General features: G+C 35.0%; 1 protein-coding gene across 2 annotated transcripts in view; it reads right to left on the bottom strand.

Annotated features, from left to right (window-relative positions):
* Nucleotides 1-1,812: 1,812 nt before the first annotated feature.
* Nucleotides 1,813-22,961, bottom strand: part of LOC139995433 (lachesin) — a 258,770-nt gene continuing 237,621 nt past the window's right edge. Inside the window, exons 5-10 of one of the 2 annotated variants that reach the window (XM_072018894.1) lie at nucleotides 18,349-18,477; nucleotides 17,415-17,552; nucleotides 13,229-13,378; nucleotides 12,075-12,119; nucleotides 4,117-4,182; nucleotides 1,813-3,655 (exon numbers count right to left, since the gene is read on the bottom strand). In XM_072018894.1, coding sequence (XP_071874995.1) covers nucleotides 3,489-3,655; nucleotides 4,117-4,182; nucleotides 12,075-12,119; nucleotides 13,229-13,378; nucleotides 17,415-17,552; nucleotides 18,349-18,477 — 695 coding nt within the window. In that variant the 3' untranslated portion in view covers nucleotides 1,813-3,488. The remainder of the gene's footprint in view (nucleotides 3,656-4,116; nucleotides 4,183-12,074; nucleotides 12,120-13,228; nucleotides 13,379-17,414; nucleotides 17,553-18,348; nucleotides 18,478-22,961) is intronic. The other variant, XM_072018895.1, reaches the window with a different exon arrangement.

Raw genomic sequence — 22,961 nt, forward strand, 5'->3', positions numbered from 1 at the left:
CTTGTGATATTATTTCTTACGTTGATCGCTAAAATCCCATAAACGGCTTTATTTTTTTCCCCTCCGCCTTTTTGAGTACGTCGCGTTTACGAATTGACGTATCGAACGTGAAACGATCGATCATCCGATTCATAAACACGTGGTCGCTCGACCAGTGAAAATTGTATGTACATAATATGTGAAACGTAGAACCGTTATGTCGAGATCTTTATGAAAAACTATAAACCTTTATTTCAATCGTCTAAAAGTATGCAGTTTAAGCGACGATAAAGGATTACTTGTCAAAATTAAAGTGTTTCTATCTCTAAACAGGCTCAACACATGGAACTGGTGTATATAGAGTGGCTCACGAAAGTATTTGTACGCTCATTGAATCCTTTCATTGACGTATTATGTATTACGTATTATGTAGGTGAAGATGTAGGAGGAAAATATTTGGAAATTTCATTAGCAACGTAACGAGGCTCGACCGTCAAGACCGCGAGTATATTGGTCAAATTTGAAACGAATTTGAAGATGTAAAATATAATAGCGATTACAAGATATTTAATGCAAGCGTACGACGCTTCGTAAAGATCGGCAAAGTGTCGATTATTCATTGTATTAATATCGGGCAACTTTCGGTGAGATCATTTTTAGCGTTAATTACATGTTTCATTTGTTTGCTATTAATTATCTACTAAGCGTATGCTCGCGATAAACGTCTTGTAGCTCTTAATACGAGTCTTAACCAGACGGCAATAGTCGTCACGGTAACGATGTCTCGTTGCAGTACTATTGAAATTTCGAAAAATTGTCTACAATGCCTATAACGTGTTTATACCTTCGCGAGCAACTCTATATTTTTCAACTAGCGTCGTTAAAACATTAAAACGCTATTTATTTCGGAAAATTGATTAATTTTCATGCTACTGTCGCATTAATTCGCAAATAAAATTGCAGATACACAAAGATAACAACGATTGCTTTTCCACGTAACAACGAATTTTCACGTAAGTTGTCGGTCGTTGAACGATACGTTGTTACGAAACGAAACGAACGATACGAAAGTTACGAATAAATTAGAATTAATAGGTTTTCTTAACGCGTCAGATCGAAATAATCGGTACGTTCGGTTTACGGTTATTTCGAACGATAAGCTTCGTACCTTCGTTATACATTCGAAATACAACAAAACCGATAAGTACGCGGACCGAAAATTCCACTTTGTAATTTATTTATGCAATATGTTCGAGTTCGAAATAAAAGACAAAAGAAATCTTGTGTTTGGCATTAAGAAATATTCGTTTTAAAATTACCATAAACCTTTGGTCCTTGAGCTACGACAAACGTATAGTAAATAATTGAAGTCTAGTATTGTCGAAGGACTTTTTAAACGTGTTTCGTGTATTTCATCGAAAGAAACAATTCTTTTTATTTCCGAAACACGTTGCGCATTTCCATAAATAGGGAACAAATTTTCCTGATTTTACAAATATTTTTCGACATTATTCTGTCATATCCACGTAACGGATAAACTTTCTCAAATATCTATCGACGTTTCACGATGCTTGAATATAAACAAACTTCTCTATTTACGTACTAATGTAATCATTATACCGGTATATGCGTTCAATTTCGACGTATTCTAAGTACATACATCTATAATCTTTGTATTTAAATGTGTTTTAATTCTAAAGCCTATAAGCTTCACGCTCTTTCGTACATTTTAATAAAATCTCTATGTTAGTGTATCGCTTAATTAAATCTATAAGTTTCAATTTACATTTCACTCGTATTACATTTATAGACTATATAGTAAAGTTAATGGCGTTTCTTTTTTGTTATTTGAGACTGCTTAATGTCCCCGTTATTACAAAACTTTGACGTAGTTATGTATACGTATATAGTGTATATCTTTGAAGTTGTTCAAATCTGTTTTTTCGCCTGACATCGAATGTTTCAAATTTTAGTTAGTTAATCCTTCTTAACTGTAAAGAAATTTCTTTTCTTCGCGAAGGAAGATCAATCGTTATCTTGGAAAACACTAGCACAATTTTCACGGATAGCTTGCGGAGAAATTACGATCGAGGGACTGTACAGTTTTTCCTGCGCGCTGTTTCACAGAAAGATTCCATCTTCGATTGATCCATGATTTTTACGAGCCACGCGAGGTGTGATTCAGTTTCGGCCATCTTTCGTTATTCGATTATTTAATGCAGTTCAAGAGCGTCGAAACGATGCTCTCAGTCTTTGGATAATACTATATTTAACGTACTACGTACAGCTATATTATATACATATATACGAATATACGATTACCTATACAAATACATGGGCCGTATTATAATACTTTATATATATAATCATATATAATATGCGGTCGTATATGCATATGCATATGTATATGTATATATATATGTATATATACACGAATGCATATCGATAATCGTTTTGTTCGATACACATTGTCCTTGGTATAAATACGAATCACTGGAGGCTTCCACCGAGGCTGTTGGTGCTAGTTGTCGAGCGCTCGTTACTACGTATTCGCAAAATCGATTATATCAGATTTTTATATCTTATCGATCTTCCTCGAAACTAAAACGATGGAAACGAAAAGTTTGATCTATCGTAACTTAACGTTCTTTTTTTATTACGCAGCGATAAATAGTTTGCAATATCGTTGTCACAAGAGATATAACTTGAAGCAACAGATAGAGGTAAAAATTAGATATTCGTAAATAAGAGTAAAAGCAAAGCGCTATATATATCGTAATTCCTTCTTTCGAAATGAGCATTTTACACACGCTCTGCGAGAAAATCTATGTGACTCTGTATATCTCTTACTTTATTATTATCTTCGTTTTCCTGTGTTCGATTATCTTTACCGCGTCTGTCTACACTGCGAAGGATATAAGAAAGAGTAAGAGTACTAATTTCTCACTAGCGAAATACAAAGATAAATTAAACAAAGTTTTCGAATTTAACGCGTGAAACATGGCGAACGAAGAACGGCTACCACGATCTTAATCTCGTCGTAAAACGTTAACGCAACTGACTACGCGAAGATTAAGAACGAAATTTGACATCGACTACTATCTCGAAGTATAGCGTCGTACCATTGAGCATGATCCAGGCTCGCTACATAACGCACCTGTAAATTCAATCGCAGCACAGCGTCTTCTCGTGTTCCCTTACTTATTGCTCGCTACGCGACGTTCTCCGTGATAAAAGAATTTTTCCATCCGCTTAATCTACGCGATTACGGTTTACGAATAACTTACGACAGCTAATATCGTTACGCAATAATAATGCTACTAATCGTAATAGAGTATGTCGTCTTATAATACAGGTGTGATGGGTGGTCAGCGCGATTTCGTGATTTAATTTATCCTCGGTATGGAGTCCCTGAGCGATGGATTTTTAAGTGGATTTACAAATTGTCGATGGGTCGCGATCGAAAGAAGGATTTGATGATAATGTGCTGGCACGGTGGGGGCCGCTCTTCAAGCCGGATGTAGCGTTCTTAACTGCGGACGATGGTAGAGGTAAACGGTGAATGTGACCAAAGCGAAAATCAAGCTGAAAGAGTCCTTGTTCGACGCCGCGGCGGAATCTTCGTAATCATCCTCTTCGTTTCCGCTGGTTTCTTTGCGGCCTCGTAACTTTAGATCTGCAAGAGGAAATCACGATACTGTTAGGGCGGCGTGTACAGATCGATTCGAAGAAAATAGTTTAACGTAAGGTGTTTCGTTTATTTCCGATTCAGTGAAGAGAATAGAAAAATGAGAGAGAAAGGAAGAGTAGATTTAGCGAGTAATACGATAACAACAAATTTAGTTATGCGCACGCAGTGGCCTAGTGGCCAAGTTTCCGAACGAAACGCGAAATAACCTATCGAAACGCGCCTTTGCTTCGAAAATGAGAAAATTCGAAAATATTCAAGAGAACGCGTAGAGGAGAGTCTTTGAATACGACATAATTGCCAGCAACATGACGATACGTTACTTTCTTAATTGGATTCATTAACATTGTTCATGTATATCTTATCCGATATATCGTATAATATCAAACCTATGTAATTAATAATGACAATCGTTATAGAGATGGATTTTATACGAATTTACAATTTACCTCTTTCTTTCAGCATGTCTTGGTTTCCTTCGAAAATATCGTTTCTCGAATTGTGCCTTAATTTCCCTGTAACAATATCGATGTTTATCAGATAAATCATATGGAATCGTGACATCTTATCGAGATAGGAGAATTTAAACAATCCTGTAAACACGGCACGGCATTTATCGTTACAGATCGTAATATAAATACTTGACAGGGGAAAGAACTTGAAATATCTTTTCCAATTTTTTTTTCTCCGCAATTGCTTCCTTTATCGTCTTATTATCTTTTTGTCTTTTTGTCTTTTTCAACCTTTCAACATATTCTGCGTTCCATACTCTAGTTTGTCGTCCATTTCTCCTCGAAGAAGGACAAATAGGTGAAAGAGAAAAAGGAATCGTTGCATTTTTATCCGGTTTTTTTTTCAAGTAAACAGCTTGAACCAGAGTTGACGTTAAATACGAATGAAAATGGAAAATGGAAAACCGTGGTTGCCTTTTCGCTGCAACCGGAAAATCGATCGGACGTTTTGTCGAAGTTCAAATCTAAGTTCGTTTGTCACTGTGAAAAATGCATCTTAGAGCTGTGTATTTTCTCGAGTAACGAGGGAAGAAGTTAAGAACAGGAGGTCGTTGCGAAACGACAGGATAAACTAACGTAGATCGACGCAACGATCGAGTAATAATTGGCACGTTTCTTTGTGCCTTGATAAAGATTCTCGCTAAATTCTCACTCATCCCTGTTTAAAACTCATCTTGTTCCATTCACTCGTATTTCTTTTCGTTTCTTTTAATATCTTTATCCGCAGTTCTCTGTTCTAAACGCTAAACAAAATGATCGCTAGATGCCAATGTTTTTGCGCGAAAAATCAGTAAACACTATAGAGTATCGGAACGAAAAGCAGTTAAACGTCTCTCTTGTGTCTCTAACGATATCGCAAACGTTTAAACTGCAACGTGAATAATTTTGCAGGAGGAAAGAAAATTTATTTTCTATATTAATCCATTTTATCTATCGGATGTACGTATCGATTATGATTTTCGGATGATCTTGAATATAAAAATTAAAAAATTCGAAACGGTGCTAGGACCATGCGCGCTGTTTTTGTTTGTAATTTGTCTCTTTATAAATAGTCAAAGCGATAGCTATCGGCACCGATACAACGTTTTAAAGCGAGCAATCGCCAATCGCTATTCTCTTCCAATTGCTTCTGGCATCGGCAGAAATTCTAATTGGGAGATTTCATCGTCTCTTGGCAAGAGCTAACGCGATTAACCTTTTCGAGGGCTTAATCTATGCGCGAGTACGTTTTTCATGTTTTTATAAAGATGGTGAACGAATAGCGCAGAAATAATCTTAAAAAACTGGCCTCTGCACGACTACCTCCGCCACGTTTCAGCTCCATCGATTTTTTGGGTTTTATACGAGGAAAGCAAAAAGCAACTTTTATCGCCAAGTCTTTTCACATATGCATGTTGACGAAAAGTGTATCGCGAAAGATACCGGTATATTCATCCACTGTTTCATCTAGTCTCGTTATTCGTATCGCTGGTTTTTCCTATCGCGTCTAATGTCAAACATCCCTATAAATAGATTTAGATTCAGAATTCAGAATTCAGATTTCAGGCCTCCTAATTATATAGAATTATTTTTAGGCCGTTATCTTTTAGAAATCTAAAATTTTTCACGTTTTCCAAATTGTCTAACTATCTAAATCGATCGTCATATTTTCTATAAAACCAGCGAGTGTTAAATGATAAATAACGCTAAATGGTAAACGAAATATTCAATTTTTTAATTCCAAGGAAGATTCCTACCACAAAGCATATTTTTATCGAAAGAAAATAATTGCAAGCGTCGAATGTACATAGGCTACAATTGACTTTTTCCCGCCTATATATATCTTCCGAGGCCAAAGAGATAAAATGTATTTAACGCCTATAGACGTTCATAGAATGGAAAGGAGTCTTTTAGTCTTTCCTTTCCGGAAGAAGCTACCAAAAGATGTTTACCGACGATAGTCTAGCATAGATCGCGGAATCGAAACTCGACTTAGACATCGAACGTTTAATAGTTGAATACCAACGCGTCACATTTCATTCTCGTGATTTTGTTCGTTGCTAATACTGCGATATTTGCTCTAAATCCCGAAGCAGGTACTCGCGCAGAGAAGAGTGGACAGAGTTCAATAAAGTTGACCTATGGCTCGAAACGGCTCTATAAATCTTCCATCGAACGCAACGTCGCCTCTCAATCTGTTAGCATCAAAATATTTTGCATATATCGATTTCCGGCCTTCGAGTGTACACGCAAATGCGGCTGGACACTGAGCCAATAATAAATCCTGGATTTTTCATTACAATAGAACAGAGAGAGAGAGAGAGAGGAAGAGAGAGTATTCATGAAATGGAAAAGCGAATGGTATCCCTTGTTAAGAAACATGCCTATTAAGTATTAAATTCAAATCGATCAAAGAAATTAATAGAGACGTCGACACTAAAATTATTCTACGCGTTTTCCCTCCGATGAAATGAATCATCCGAATATTAATAAAAGAATTTCAATCTTAACGAGTGATCGATCAAGTATAAATATCCAAACAATATTCATAATTAATAGCATTACACTTTTTCGATCGATATACATAAATATATACGTGTATATACGCTTAGATAGTACATAATTTACAAATAAATAGACAACGTTGACTAAATATAATAATTTAGTAATAAATTTACATCGATTTACGATGGATTACAACTTGAATATTAACTAGGAAAAACAATGAGCTTTTACTCCCTGTGTAATTATATCAAATAGCGTTCTCAAGAGGTTATTTAAACATACCCGAATTATAAATCATCCAGCAGGTACGAGATTATGAAAATGAAGAAATCCTTCCATTGTTCATTTTTCAAAGAAAATCCCTGAGAAAATGTAAATGTGGTATAAATGAAAAGAAGCTCCGTACGGAACTGGTTCAAAGGGAAAGAAGATAATAGACGTAAAGGTATATCGGATGATATAGCTGAGGGAGGTTGCATATGTGTGTGTATATATATATATATCATGTAATATTATAAATTTATGTAAATTTAAATGTACAAAAATGCATAGAACGCATAATAATATACAATAACGATAATATACAATTATATATAAAGTATCCAAGGTAAGATTTTTTATAATATTTAGAGACTGAAACTAATCTGTGCTTGGATTGTACTATTTTTTAATCGATCGCGTTCGTAAAACTATGTATTTGCGCGAACATCCGCAGCCTAGTAATTCTACATTAAGATACGATTAACTGCAAAGTATTTTAATACAACGTTCGTACATACTTCTCCGTATTTAAAATTGTTACCAATAAAATATGACTTCAACTATGACGGAACGTACGATAAAAAGTTGAAGCACGCGCGAACTATTTTAACGAGTCGGAAATTTTTGTGTTCGCGTTATATACAAAATAAAAATTCCAAAATATTTTAATTTCAAATATTTAATACGAGCTATTACCATTATATGTACAGTTTAGATTATTTTTACATCTTTCAGTTGGAACTATTTTTCTTGATGTTCTCGATATTAGTTAGAACGATATTCGAAATATTTGAAAATCAAACTTAAAAGTATAAATTTCAATACCGTTACGTATAGTATTTCTTTGTACGATCAAAATTTTATGCAGTCGTACTTCTTCGTATTTGCGCATATTTATATTTCTTTCGAATATTCCAGTATTATGAAGTGCTGAAAAAAATATTCTCTGCGAGAGGTAGTTTAAAAAACACGGCCGAATTTAGTTGCTCCGGATAAAAATCGCGAATAATGTTGTCCAAAGTTGTTCAGAAACTAGCGATAGAATGGGCAACTATTCGTACGCACTGTTCAAGCTGATGACTATTGACACTATTGACGATAATTTGTTGCAAATACCAAAACCATCGATTCACGAATATTTCAGTTACACGAAAGTGCAGTTCATCCGTTACACAAGTTTTATTATTATCGAGAAACGAACGAACACCTTTCACTAAAATTTTCGATATTAGTTGAAACGGTATATTTGAAATATCTCAAACCGAAGCGTAAAAATTGATTTCGCAAGTTTTATTACTATTTAATACAGCTACGCGCTATATGTTATCTTCGGGCAAGGTACAGAGATATAAAAAGTTATTGTTAGATTTTTCTAAAAGAACGCTACGGATAGAGATATACAGAAATACGTATACTACGGATACGTTAAAAAAGCGAAAGAAAGAAATTCTTCTATCGAATATTTTATTCTTCGTTTACGATTTACCTTCCGCCATCGTACTAAATTAATCCAATTTTTCCTCTATCCCATGAATTTCGAACATTACATAGCATTTTATTTTGAGCGCTGCGCGAATTCTAGTAATGGCTTTGGAATTATTTATTAGAGGGAAAATTGAGAAAATTGATTATATCGTAACTTTTTCAACATCGAATATCCACAAGATATATTTTAAATGTAAATATAAAAAGGTATAACAGAGAGAATCGACGTTTTATCGAAGAGTACAAAACTTGGATGAAGAAGCTATTATAAACCAGGTAAGAATTTATAATTCATATAAGATAGAACGTTGAATATCCGTAGGATTTTCGGAAATTTGCGCGTGTATTGAAAAACGAACTGGAAGTTTAGCAAAAGCCTGGCATTCTGCTCGTAGGGAAAAGGGTTTGATGAACAAGGTGTAAGTTCAAAATGGCATTCAACCGTGGCTTTTTATAGAGGCGTTCTTCTAAACGTCTAGCTTCTCTGAAACGGGTTCTATCGACTTTTGTACGTCTTTTTCGCAACCAGCTGCCTGTCGAAAGCAAATGAGATGGTGAGCTTGTAAATCTGACACGGCGGTTCCTATTCATTCACGATTTCACACAGAAATGGTTCCGTCTCGACTTGAAAAACGAGCGTCGTGATCATGTTGAACCTGAACTGTCCTTGGAGAGACTTTCAAGAGTTACACGTATAGATCTCTGTGAATTTTTCGCAGTAAAATCCGACTTTGCCAACGTTTGTATTTCAGAGAAACTTAACGCGTAAACGTCAAGTAAAATAATTTTTAAGCTCGGACGAACCGTTTTATACTAGGTTCATCGAAGTGTCCTGCCACTTTTATTCTCTTAAAGTCTGTATCTCTACGGATCGATCTATCAAAGTATCGAATATATTTCCTCGAAATTTCGTCGCATAGTTTCCTAAGGATTTCAGGCTGTGAAAGCTGCCTCTGTCGCAAGTTTCGTTATCTCCAATTGCAAATACAAGGTGCGCTTTGTTATAGAACGATTGAGCGATGAAATTTCAACAACGGATGATTCGTTCAACGATATTAGGTGCTTCGCTTTTATCTATAGCTTGTACTTTCATCGTTAAGATAGGGATACAGACTTAACTGCGTTTCGTGGAAATTTCGTAACAGAAACGTAAATATAATAAGCTAATAGAATTTTTCGATCGATCTAATATACGAAAGAAGCGTTATATTTTGACGCGTCTTCTCCACGCTTTTACGATATCGCTGATATTTGCCTCAGTTTGGTTCAAGCGTTACAACGCCGTACATTTGGAACGAAATAGGCGTATATCTGCAAAGTTGCGCTTCGTGGCTTTAAAGCAAACAATAGGATCGAGATACAGCGATAGAGCGACCAAACAATATCGTGGGATTTATCCTTCGATAGCCTTAAACGGCCAATTCAATTTACACAGAGGATACTAGTACGTTTTATACAGGTACGAAGGATACTGACATCGGACGGTATATCAACGGTTAACAAAATCGATATCGAAGGTGACGCCGGTAGAGTACACGTTGGACGGATATAAAAGTGTCGATTTGTTTACCAGAAATCGACAAAGCTTAGCAACACGACTGCTAACTGACAAACAATTGTCGATCGGCATCTGACTATGGTCGAATAACCTCGTTCGTTTGCTTCCACGATAAATGAATCTGACGTAGTCGAAACATATTTTAGTATTAAATCGGTAAGCGATGCGAATTAGATAAATAGAAGCGCATTTCCGCCCAGTTTGACAGTTACGCATCGTGAAATGAAACGTAGCTATAACTACTTCTCGCGAATATTTTATTCTATACCATAATCATATTATTACGTGCGAAATAAGTAGTTTCACGCGAGTTACGAAAAAGATGTTAGTAATATTTATACATACTATCGTATGTTCGTCGCTGTATATCATAAAACATCAAAAAAACGCGTGGAAAGTTCGATATATTCGAGAAACTTGTAATAAAAATGTATTTACGCAAAAAGTATACTGGTATTTTATCGAACGAAGTTGTCACTGTGTATACAGCGTTGTCACTGTGATATTACGCGAGACAAATACGGACGCTGAAATTCCTTTGATATCTTTGTTCTTCTGCGAGCGTTCGATCAACGTCAAACGCGAAGAAATAAACAAACAGAAAAAAGAAATTTAACCGAGTTACTCGGTTCATTGGAGTTGGCGAAAAAACGAAATGTTATCGCGCCGTGCATGGTAAACGTAATAAAGTTGGGTCGACAAAGTTCGGACAATTCCGGACCAGTTATTACCTTACAAAACTAATCCACGTGGATTCGATCCACATTACCGCTGGTGATGCTATCCTGTGGCTCATCAGAGGAAAGGCAATTTTATTTTCGAAACTGACACGCGATTATCCCAGGGCGAAATAAGCTTTGATGGGGGCCACGTCGGTGAAAGCAAGGGACTCGTGTCTAGCTTTTGTAGAGGTTGTGATTCAAGAGAATATCCGTTGAGTGGATTGGCATGCACAAACCAGACACTCGATCTAATTAATCAGCGACCCGTTATTTCATCGCAAGTACGTTACGCTGCATCATTCGGAAAGTACTACTCGACACAAAGCGAGCAATAACACAGCGAGCGATTTCTGGCTTGCGTGTCGAGCATAAAAAATAAAGCACCACCGCGGACGATCTGGATTCCCTGAGACTTACACACAAAAAAAAAAAAAAAAAAAAAAAAGGAAAAAAATAAAACAGAAGGAAAGAATTTAAAAAAAAAATGCAAAATACCAAACGGAATAACAAATAGATTTCGAAATCGTTAATCCACCAAGTGTGGCCTTCCGTGATAAAAATGCAATATTATTTGGAAAATGTATCGCGCGTGGAAGGTCATGCGACAAAAGGGATATCGAGGTATAAGATATACGTACGTGTCTTTTCTATTATAACAAAATTGGAAACCTCCGCATTTTTGAGACTGGTAGTTCCATGTCCGATTTTTATAAATTAAATTTAAACGAAATAAATAACTAACTTTATTCCGTACCAATAAATATCGTTTAAAGCAACATTTCGAACCAATTATATATTTTGATCAATTGTAACGTGAGAACGGTAAAATTACTGTAATTGAGGTAAAAATTACCGAGCTTGTTGAAAGAGTTCGCAAAGTAACAATTTATTGGAATTTGAATATTATCAGAGATTGGTGATAAGAAATCCCATTTGCGTTTCAAATTGTGTCGTGATTATGTTTGAACCAACTAATGCATTAACACCACTCCAAATTGATTCTATTCCCTAACCAACTATTTGGATTACTGATAATTTGTTCCTGATTTAAAGGCATGTTTGTACGTGTACACGTATTAATATAGCGAGCGAGCCTAATGCTCGGAAATAGTTCGAGTAATTAATAAACGTAGCGTTTAGTGGTATGTTTATTAAGTTACATAAACTTTGAATAAAATTTCGCTGAGATAAATTTTTCTAAATCGATTTAGTGGCAAATTTGCAGCAAGGATAATTTCTAAACGTATATCACATACATTTAGAATTGGCCCTGGATCTGTGTAAAAAACTACTTTGATCTTATTATCGTACTATCTTACAAACTATGATTCTCAAATAAATAATATTCCTGGCGAAGAAAAATAAAATGTAAACTAGGGATTTACCTTTGTATTTTGTATTACTACCAGTAGAGTTCGAAGATGTTATTGCTAAAACATATGGAAAAGATACATTATAATTACTTATTTTATACTAAAAAATATATATATATATACAGCCAGATACGATGATTAGATCGGACGAAACGTCTTATCGTTAGATACATATATGGCTATATATATTGGATATTTAGAATATGTACGTTAAGATATTCGTATCCTAATATTTTAACGCGTAACGTTAGTATAAACAACAACGGAGAATTTTATAAAAACATACAAGATTGAATTTTAGAGAATAGAATTTTATCGTATAAACGTTATACGTTTCGTTGTATAAATAAATTCAAAAGATTTTATCTCTTTCCGCAGAATTTAAAGGTCTCGTGTAACTACGACTTTAAATAAAAAGAGCTATTTGTCGCGCTAGGATACGAATATTATAAAATAACGATATAAAATATGAAAGATCGTATAATATTCTTCGATATCAACTGATTAAACGATATGTACTGGATGATCGGAAACTAAGTTTCGCGACCGCCGGATCGATGGAGAATACTTTCGACGGTATAATTCTGCAATTTCTAATAAAAAACACGATAACTTTAAAATTGTAGTAAAAAAAGATAAAATTTGTTATCGCGATATTCCGGTGAAACAATGAAATCTGCTTTTTAGAAGAAACGCGTTGAAAACACGGAGAGATTATTCTGATAAAATTTTATATCACGACAAAGCTGCCGTTACGAGGTATTTAAAGAGTTTAACAAAAGGCTTCAACTAGGAAGTAATTTTCGATGAGTTTCCTTAAGCGTGGTTGTTTTAACGAGACGAGTCGCCCGCTCGTCTTACTGTAGGCTGAAAAATCGCCTGCAAAATTCAGAAAAGTGTATCGACATTTTTCATTCATATACCGTTTAAGATCGAAATAATTTTCTACTTTATTAGCAATAAAATCGCTTCTATTTGTAAAAATAACGCGATCCTTTCGTCGTTTTAAAAAAATATAGTCGTCGAAAGAAAATTAAAGCGCCGTCGAGACGATACATATTTTGAAATAAAGATTTGTCGCAAGTTCCGTAAAATTTTGTTTCTGTATACAGGCAGTGTACAGGCAGCGTTATAGGAACGTTGGAAAAATACTTGATTATACTCACGATAAACTTTGATGGTGCCATCGGTGTCTCCTAATGCGTTTCTAGAGACACACTTGTACGATCCAAAATCGGATGGACTGACGGAACTTATCGTTAATTTCATATGAACTTTATACGCGTTGTCCAATAGTATAGGCTCGTATTTCCCTCCTGAAAGAAATTACAATCCTGTCAATTCACGAATCGATGTCGACGTTAATTACTATTGAAATTATATCGCTTTATTATTTTGACACGTTATTAAAATAGAGGTCTACATACACCTGACGCGGATAATATTTTTCATTCGGCATTAAATAAAGAATATATTAATAAATGTTATTCGAAGGAATATTTATTCAGTACTTATGCAAAACTTTATTGCAGTTTAATGAAACATATATCCCGAAGTATTGTATTAAAATTTGAAATTGCAGTATTTTGCGAATCGTATAAAATATTTTACAAAATATCACATAAATATCGAAATTCCGATTACGACCACTATTACGTTTAAAATTATTAAATCGAATAGGTAATTTTATTACATATAAATCGATATATCGATTAGGATAAAGTAAAGTAGGGTAACAATTACATATATGTATGAAGACAAATTACTTAGGGATAAAGTTTAAAGATAAAGTTAAAATTTGTAATTTGCTTTAACGAGATAACTATCATGCGTCGGAATACTATTATTTTAGTAAAATGTCGATGATATTGTAAATTTTATTGATATTATGGATAAAAAGAAAAGGAACTTTGTATTCTTAACCAGGTGCAAATTCGCGTATCCTCTCAAATTGGAGGATTCAAATTGCCTTCAATAACGTAGTACGTTAGACGATCAAAATCAAATTTTTAATAAGCAAAATCTAGTGTATCGTCTTCTGGAATGGCGAGTGTCGTGCGTGTTACGGTTTCGTATCTAACGAGTATTTCGCCGCTGCGTATCAAACATGTTCGGTTGCAATTAAAAGCTTTCGTTTTTTTACGAAACAACCCGTTTAGATTTCTAGACGGTCACGAAATAAAACATCTACGCACCGTAATTTACAGAGAAAAATTCAGTTCTTTAATTGGTGGGCGCTAAAACGATGGAAAAGCGAAATGTATTTAAACGACTGATATTTTTTGCCGCTTGACACCGCTTACAAAAACTGTTTACAGGATAGTTATCTCGCACGTTTACAGCATAGCGGTTTCTTTAAGTCGCGAAAACAGCATAGTAAAACGTTGATTCTGCGTTGAAAGAAATTTAGTAGGAAATTATGTTTTGTACATTTCATTCGTTACTCTATATTTTCCTTAATTTGTGCTTTCATTTTCATTCTACGCGGTTCAGCGCGACCGTGCGTTCCTTCTTTCCCTTATATCATTACGTTCGATAGTTAAACATTGTCGGCATAATTTAGAGGAATTTCTACTTACACCTAATATTTAATTTAATTTAAATGCTCGAATTTAAAAAGCTCGTAATGTTGCAATTACGAGAAAATATAAAAAATAAGTCAATTTATGAATCATATGATCGATTATCATCGGCAAATTATAATCATAAAATCGGCAGGTTAGTTCTATTTCTAACAAAACACTGGCGCCTCGTAACCACGTCGTCGTTTTAAAATGACGACGAGTCCTGACGATCGATCTGATAGATAATAAATAACTCTTCGCTCGCCGTTTTTTTTTTTTTTTTTTTTACGGAAATGGTCGTGTACCGTGCAAAACGAGTATAGAAATTTCAGCGTCTTTCGAACGAACGTCACAATAGTTCAATCAGTTTGAAAGATGGGCCGGCTTATTTTAGTATTCGTCGTGCAGCAGTCTAAGTTAACGTGATTTCTGTTTAGATCGACACCATTCACAGACGTTTCCGTTCTCCGACTCGTAAGATTCGAGATTCTATCGAACGATGGTAGCTATCTTACGCGAATAGAAAGGCTACGTGGATGCAAAGCGAAATAATGAAAGGAAAGTACGATTGCGAGGTGAATAACTACCGGGAATGTCCACGATTCAGTTTCGAATGGTTAAAAACAGTTTGCTATTTGGGAATCTCTTTGAGAATCTTGAATGAATTTTACGTTTACCGAGCCGGATAACCGAATCCTACGATCGCAATGACGATGCCTCGATCCATGCTTCGATAAGCACGAACGATCATTTTCCGAGAATAAGCTAAATATTTTCTGCTAAGTAATGATTATTATCGTCGTTCGCATTCGAATTATCGTAGTAGCGTCAATTTTCAATTTCGTCCGTATAAAGAATAAGTAAAGCGAAAATCGACGAGATGCTTACGGAAAAATTACGTAGAAAGCTGTAGATAAAAATTTTAAAGCGCAATAAATAATAGGAAGATACACAAGGAAAGAAACGAATTTCTTATTCGTTCCGATGCTAAGTTCCAAGGTAAAATATCGATTGAATTACAGCTGTAATTACAGCGAGAGGCATTTAGGCTTTTGGAATATTTCGATTTTTGAATTATTCGATATACAAAGTTCCTATGTTTGAAATTCACATTTACGCAAGAAAATATTAAGCAAGGAGTAAATGTACATTGACAAAAATTGCTTGTATTTGTATCGAATTGAATTCACTTAACAAGGAGATTAGTTCAACGCTGTTAGCGTTATCGGTACCTGGCAAATTAAAATGTATCGTGCTTAAATCTCTTGATCTTTTATCCTCGGTTCTTCATCGACTTTAAAAAATGCGCGGTAAAACAAGAAGAAAAAGAAGAAAAAAAAAAAAAAAAGAAAAATATGACGCATCATCGAGCATAACGACGGTGGAAATTGTGTAGCAACCAGATTGTGGCATCGAAATTCACGTTGCAAGTATTATTATTGCCTTCGATACAGATGCAAATATGAACAAGGTTATCGACGTAATAACGACAGCGGAAAAGGCCACACGTTGACGCTTCGGTCTTCGTATACATACACGCATCCTCGACTCTTCTCATAAATGCCAGATGAAATCACGTTATACTTCTAACGTCTTGCTTCGATTCTCATGCATTATTCAAAAGCTAATTCTGTTCGAACAACCGACTGAAAGCTAAATCAGACGAAACATTTGGTTAGGCGCGTGATGTATCAATCGGATAAACGCGTTAGACGGTCGATTCGGTTTTTCAATCGACGCATCAATCCATATACATGTAAAGAGCTTTCCAAGTCGATTGTAAAGTCGCAGAGAATATTTCAAAGTATTAGGAAATTATATGCAACATAAAGCGTCCGTGTAGAGCGAAAATGGAATTAAACGATAATCATTGCATAACAATCTATTAATAATATCTAGGCTTTTCAGTTACAATTTTCTAATTCTATATCGATCGTCAAATTTCTGCTAATTCGTAGAATTTAATTTCTTTTATTATTAAATTTATCGTCTTTATAGAACAAGATTCATCGATTTATCCAAATTTTCTTCATTAAAAACCATGACGGTAACATATTTTTTGAAGTCGACACATTTGTACGATTCGGTTTTTATTTCATAATACTTGTCTCGTGTTTATCGTAGCCGACATAGATCGACTGTCGTTAATACCGAAATTCTAGCAAAACCAACGGTTCAAAACATTCGGAGTATACTGCAAAAATACAAAAAATTGGCGTAATTCAAATGGACGACCGGAAAATCGATCGAGTATCTGACGATGGAAGTGGCAATTGAAAGAAAATAAATTTCGGCCAGCATGGAGGTTGCTGACGCATGACCTTACACACAGTTAGGAAAGGATGGACTTGCAAAATGTATTTGACGGAAACCACTAAACGAGCGGAGATCGTGATACGAGGAAAATACGAGGATCTGAAAGGAAAGGTGGATCGATGAAGAGTACTAAAGCTGCCTTTTATAGCTGCCCTGACATAAAGCGGAGCTGAACGTTTATATTCGCGCTTCCTTCCACGCGTGTTTATGCGTTTGGTACGAAGCTTTCGTTATTCAAAAGTCTCGTTACAACCAATTACTCTCTTTTCCTTCTTTTTCTTCTTCTGCTGCTTCTTCTTCTACTTCTTCTTCCTCTTCCTCTTCCTCTTCCTCTTCCTCTTGGAAGATAAATGCAAGAAGAGTGTACGCGGATACGCTATTACACCTTGGAAAGACCAGGTTGAAGGCTATCGGAAGTTTTGCATAAACGACTGCTGGAGAAAATAAACGGTGAATCATTGTTTTAATCTACCTTGCGGAACTATCTCGTCCTTATCCCTTGTCCAATAATTGATGGATTTAGGATAAGCCTCCGAGTGGCACTCCAGAGTCAACTGTTGTCCCTCCTGAGCGCCCACCAATTGATTCTGCACCGAAATCATGGGTGGAACTGGAAGAAGAAATACAGATCTCCCCATCGCGTAAATAAACGTTTGCTTTTCCCTTCGTGTTCGCTTGGCTTTTGCATTTTATCGTCGTGGCTGATAAATTGCCGTCGAATAATAGAAAGCACGATATAACGATAAAACGACATGATTCAAGATTTTTTGCTAATTAATCGTGTCCAAAATAGAGAACACGAATTTGGGAAAGTCCCTTTTAAATTCTTTCGCTATGGTAGTTTTAAAATAAGAGAGATCTTTTGATATCGAAATTAATAATCCGTTAAGCGGACTGTCCCTTTCATATATACATACTTAATCGTGGAATTAAAAGATAACGAAGTCGGATTAATTTCGATCAAATCGGTCTTAATCCTTGCAAATATATATATGGAACAAGTTAATTTTACGTGAAAGACACGTAAAAAGATAAATGGTTTCTAAGCAAAGAAATTATTGCATCCAAGAATTTTGGAATCTCAGTGACGAGTTAACGCGTCTTATCGGATTATTAGACTAATAAGATATGAAGTTGAACAGCTAAATGCTTTGCCTACTTTAATCATTAAATATATTTTTCTTCTAATATGAATATGGTAATATTAATTATGGCATTGCATGATATATATTGCACAAGTGGAGATAAAGATATTTTTATATTATATGGCACGCGTTTTTCAGCAAATAATTACTTATCTTATATTATATTGTATTAATGTACGTTGCTCGATGTACGTACATACGTGTTACAATAGCGAAAGAATTAAAGGAGATTTTAATTGGCTATCGATAATATGTACTTACATTGAACAGTCAGCATAATTCTTTTACTAACTGATGGTGGCACCCCATTGGACGCGATGCAAAGGTAGAAGCCCATATGTAACCGATTTACTTTAGAAATATTAAAATTTGGTCCTTCGACACTCTGCACTGTAAAATAAATTTTAACGATAGTTAAGCTTAACTCGTTCAAGCTCACGTTTGCTAAACGGTATAAATCTAATCTTTATATGCAAATTATCCGTTTTACAATATAACGTTTTCTAACGTTACTTAAAATTCAAATATTTTAAGATAAGCTGTCGTATAAAGTTATATTTTATCCAATAAAAGTCAACATTGCTTTCGTCATAAGTATTCGCACGTTTTTGCGTTCCACTTTATACCATAAATTTGATGAAATGTTACTAATACGATTTGTTCTGTCCTTATTGCATAATAAAAGAATCGAAACCGACAATGTCCTATTCCCTGTGAGTTGGACATTCAAAAATAATAAGTATTCCGGAAGCGAAAGGGGCTGAAGCACGGAAGAGGGAGAAAGAAGTCGTCGATATCGGTAAAGATGAAATTATCCATGAAAATGTAGTAATATGGAAGTAGTAGCGGATGGTATTGCAAGCTAAAGTACCACTTTCTTCATATTTTTTTTATTCTCGCTACAGTGTCTCGTTCAGATCAGAAAATGCTGGAACACAGTGTACATGGCAAAGGAAACGAATTTTTATATATAACGTATCTCTTCTTGAAATTGATATTTACGTACGCTATTTTCGATTAAACAGATTTCACATATAGAGTGGCGTGATACTGCTCGTTGAAGCTTCCTGAATGTACGCCTTTTTTTCCGGGAAGTTTCGGTGAAGTTACACTTTCAGACAGTTTGGTATACGAGCATGAAGTTTTTGAAATGGGCTAGAACAACTTTTTCAGCGTCAGTATATTTCCCGGCAGTACTACCTGCAATACGATGAAAACTACGTCGAAATTTTCTCCTATAATTTGTTTTGCAAAGTAATCAAAAGCGTAGCTGAGTTCACAAATTTTCTCCCCAATTTTAATATAATTTTTAAAGTCACATCTTTTTTTTTTTTTGCAATTTCACAGAGTATTAATTTTTATTCAAAGCGATAGATTACATCGAAAAGTGTAAACTGTATCGTGAATAATATACATATATACACATATCAAATGTCAAATGTTTTTAACGGAACGTCATCGAACGTAAAGTAGCGCAAAACTTCAAATTCGCAGTCGAACACTGAAAGGTTTTGGAAAATTCGTCTGTCTGAAAAAACAAACTTTTCTCTTAATTGCTTTACATATCGTACAAATAGAATATATTATATACATTTATCGTATAAAATCTAATTTAACGATATCTTGTGGATCATACGATTTTGATGAACTTTTATTCGTGTACAGATCACATAAAAACATAATTTAAATGTTTTTTCTTACGTTTATCATCTAATACCTGATTACTTGATCTTCTTATTTAATGTTAGCCTTTGTTCGTTTATCGATTTATCTCGAATATATTATATCGTATAAAATTAATTTATTTCTTTGTTTTGCTATTTCTGCGTTCAGCAAAGTTGTTTCTCCGACGGAACGCGAACAATTTTTTAAAGTCTAAATCTCGCGTGTTGCGTTACTAGAAAATTAGTTTCGACAGCTATATAAAATGAAATTTTTCGTTCATATGGTCAAAGGCCAAACGGATATTTGCAGGAAACAGACAACCGGCAGTAACACAGTTTTGGTGTTGTCTTGTCCAGCTACAGGTCGGCAAATTCAGTTTACTTATCCGAAAGTCTGGGTAGTCTACGTACGTCGTGTAACCACGATTAAATCTAGTGGAATATTTGTGCCCGGCTAACAAACTGAACGACGTCAAATACGAAAGAACGAAAACTGCCCGAAACCTAACGAGTAACCAGTTACCAGCCCTTCGTTACATTTCTTACAAAACAAATCGCGATTAATCGGTCACGCGGCTTACGCGTTTAAAACGTTTTATTATTGAATTTCGTTACGACGAAATTTTCAGAGCAATATCCGAGTACGGTTTCCAAATTCGATTCATCCGAATTCGATTCATCCGAATTTGTCGACGACTCGAAGACAGACAGTTTACGTAATTGCAGTTCATATAGTAAAAGTTGGCCGATTTTCTTCGCTACTTATCGTCTTTCGTTTACATAACAGGAGCTCACGTTCAGATAAGCGAATTAACCAGCATAAAATTTCAATTAATCTGGTATTAACTAAAATTTTATTCCGATAAATGGATAGAGTTCTACTGTAAACACGCGTTATAATACAATATCGGATTTATTTAAATATTATAAACGTCTGAGATTTTCTGCAACGATAGGTATGTGTTCGCTATCGTACCATGTATCTGAAAATATGATGGCGATGTTATTGTTGGCAGATTATGAAATGTGGTGGAATATGGAACAAAGTGAAACAACAAAATAAAATAACAAAAAGGATAAAAGGGACAGAAGCAAGAGAAGTTTTTTAAAATCTAAAAGCGCACGAAACAATATAAAAACTTCTTTACTATAAAACTTGATTAAGTATTTGTTCAAAAAATTTGTTGTAACAACGTTTCTCTGTTGGTGAGGTAAAAGTAAAGTAAACGTTAACGAATTAAACGTAAAATATAAAATGCAAAATGCAAAGTGTAAAATGGAAAGTAAATTATAAAGTAAATAAGATGGAGAAAAATTACTTTTGTTAAATTATTTTTATGAAACGAAAGCTTACGAACGATATATCCTAACTAATTCGCTAAAAAATAAAAAATAACGTATTTTTTCTTCCGCTCTGAATGATATCGTCCGTATGACGATAATGAGCTGAGAAAGAATACCATTTATATACATTTATATCGATGAAACATCAGTTATCCAAAAATAAAATAGATACGTGAAATGTTTAAATTTTCAATAAAAACTCTAAAGACTTTATATCACAAACGCAAATATAATATCGCGTATAATATTGGATTCTTTTTGCGAAGTATCTATTAGTGCTAGCAGCGTGTAGAAAACAATATTTCACTTTGCCTCGGTGTTTCCCTTTGTCCCGGTTCTGTCTACTTTAGTTTTGAGCCAAATAAATAGTATTTTTAAACAACATTTACAGACCGACGTAAATAGCAAACAGCGTAAATATTGCGATAAAAGCTTCAACACGATATGCGTGTTTACTTTACTTTTTACCAGGAACCTTCTTTCAATCGTTTTCCAATTAAATAGATTATAGTTTTCGAAAATCATTTCTCGAATCGAAACAAATCCTTCGTATAGCCAAATATTCTATTGAAATCTCGAAGAATAAAATAATAGTATACAACCTTCGCTTTTGCACTCTCGATCCTTGATCTTGTTGCTAGCGGGCAATCTATTGTACGACGATCGAGATGGATCTTGCGAGCAGAGAGAACATAAGTCGTAGATAATAAAATAAAATTAGGGGACGAGTCATCGATAGCTACGATCGAATACATACTTATCGCGTAATCTCTGATCGCCGTATCGGTCGCGGACAAATGTACGTTATACTAGACAAACATTATCGTCTTAATTTATTTTGTAAGTTACTAGTACTTGTCTCATATTTTTATTTGAATAATTGAAATTTAGAAGCGAGCGTTTTTTTGTTGCTTCGTATTTGATTAACGAAAGTGAGACATTTAGGAATTTCGCTTCTGACAGAATCGTATCGTCGATCGCTCGTTGATCGTCGTTTAAGACACGAAAGATGAAATTACATAGCGGGCAAGGTGGTCGCGTTTAAACAAACGTCGGTCACAACCCATTCGGTGTTTCATTGTCGGACGCAAAAGTCAGCCACGCGAAACTCAGTACGCATAGCAATCTGCCGGTGTTTGCCAATTTCAATGCAAATATAGCAGATCTTCCCCACCTATGCAAACGTATCACCAGCCTCTAACCTATTGGCCTTGCTCGAACGCGGTGTGTTTGCTCTCACTGGAGATTACAAGACTCGGTTACAGCGAATCTGGCGAATATGCTTCTGCAGCTTAACACCGATACTTGAAAATCTTCAGTTTGCTCATACGAAGTAAAAGTTGTTACACGATTACACGATTACACGAAACCTAATGCTTGTAACGCATACCGACACTTGTGGATAAGCGTAAACGTTCGAGTATAATACACGATATCGCTATCGCGCATACGTTGATCACTTTTGTACGCGATGTAATTGAACGCGCAACTAAGTCGCAAAGATATTGGCTTTCGAATAATTCGATCGAATGGAATAGCCGATGACAGATAATGAGTTTTATCGTTAACGATAAATTCTCACTTTCGTAGCATCCTTCCTTTTTCTTTACCCGAGAGTCAATTTGATTCTCCACCAAGAGATTATTTTGCAGAACACCGTGCATTCTTTGTTACGACTTTTCGAAACTTTGTTTCAACGGTTTTAAAAAATTAATAAACGATAGAGTAGAGAAAGTAAAGTAAAGTAGAGTAGAGAAAGAATTATGAAAATTGTTAGAAATTGTGAGCTTTTTAACAATCAAGATTATCGATGTTACGAAGAAACAGAGGAAACCGTATCGATCTTCCATTTGTTGCGTCATTTGC

The sequence above is a fragment of the Bombus fervidus genome, chromosome 16 (assembly GCF_041682495.2).
Source record: "Bombus fervidus isolate BK054 chromosome 16, iyBomFerv1, whole genome shotgun sequence".
NCBI classification, from domain to species: Eukaryota; Metazoa; Arthropoda; class Insecta; order Hymenoptera; family Apidae; genus Bombus; species Bombus fervidus.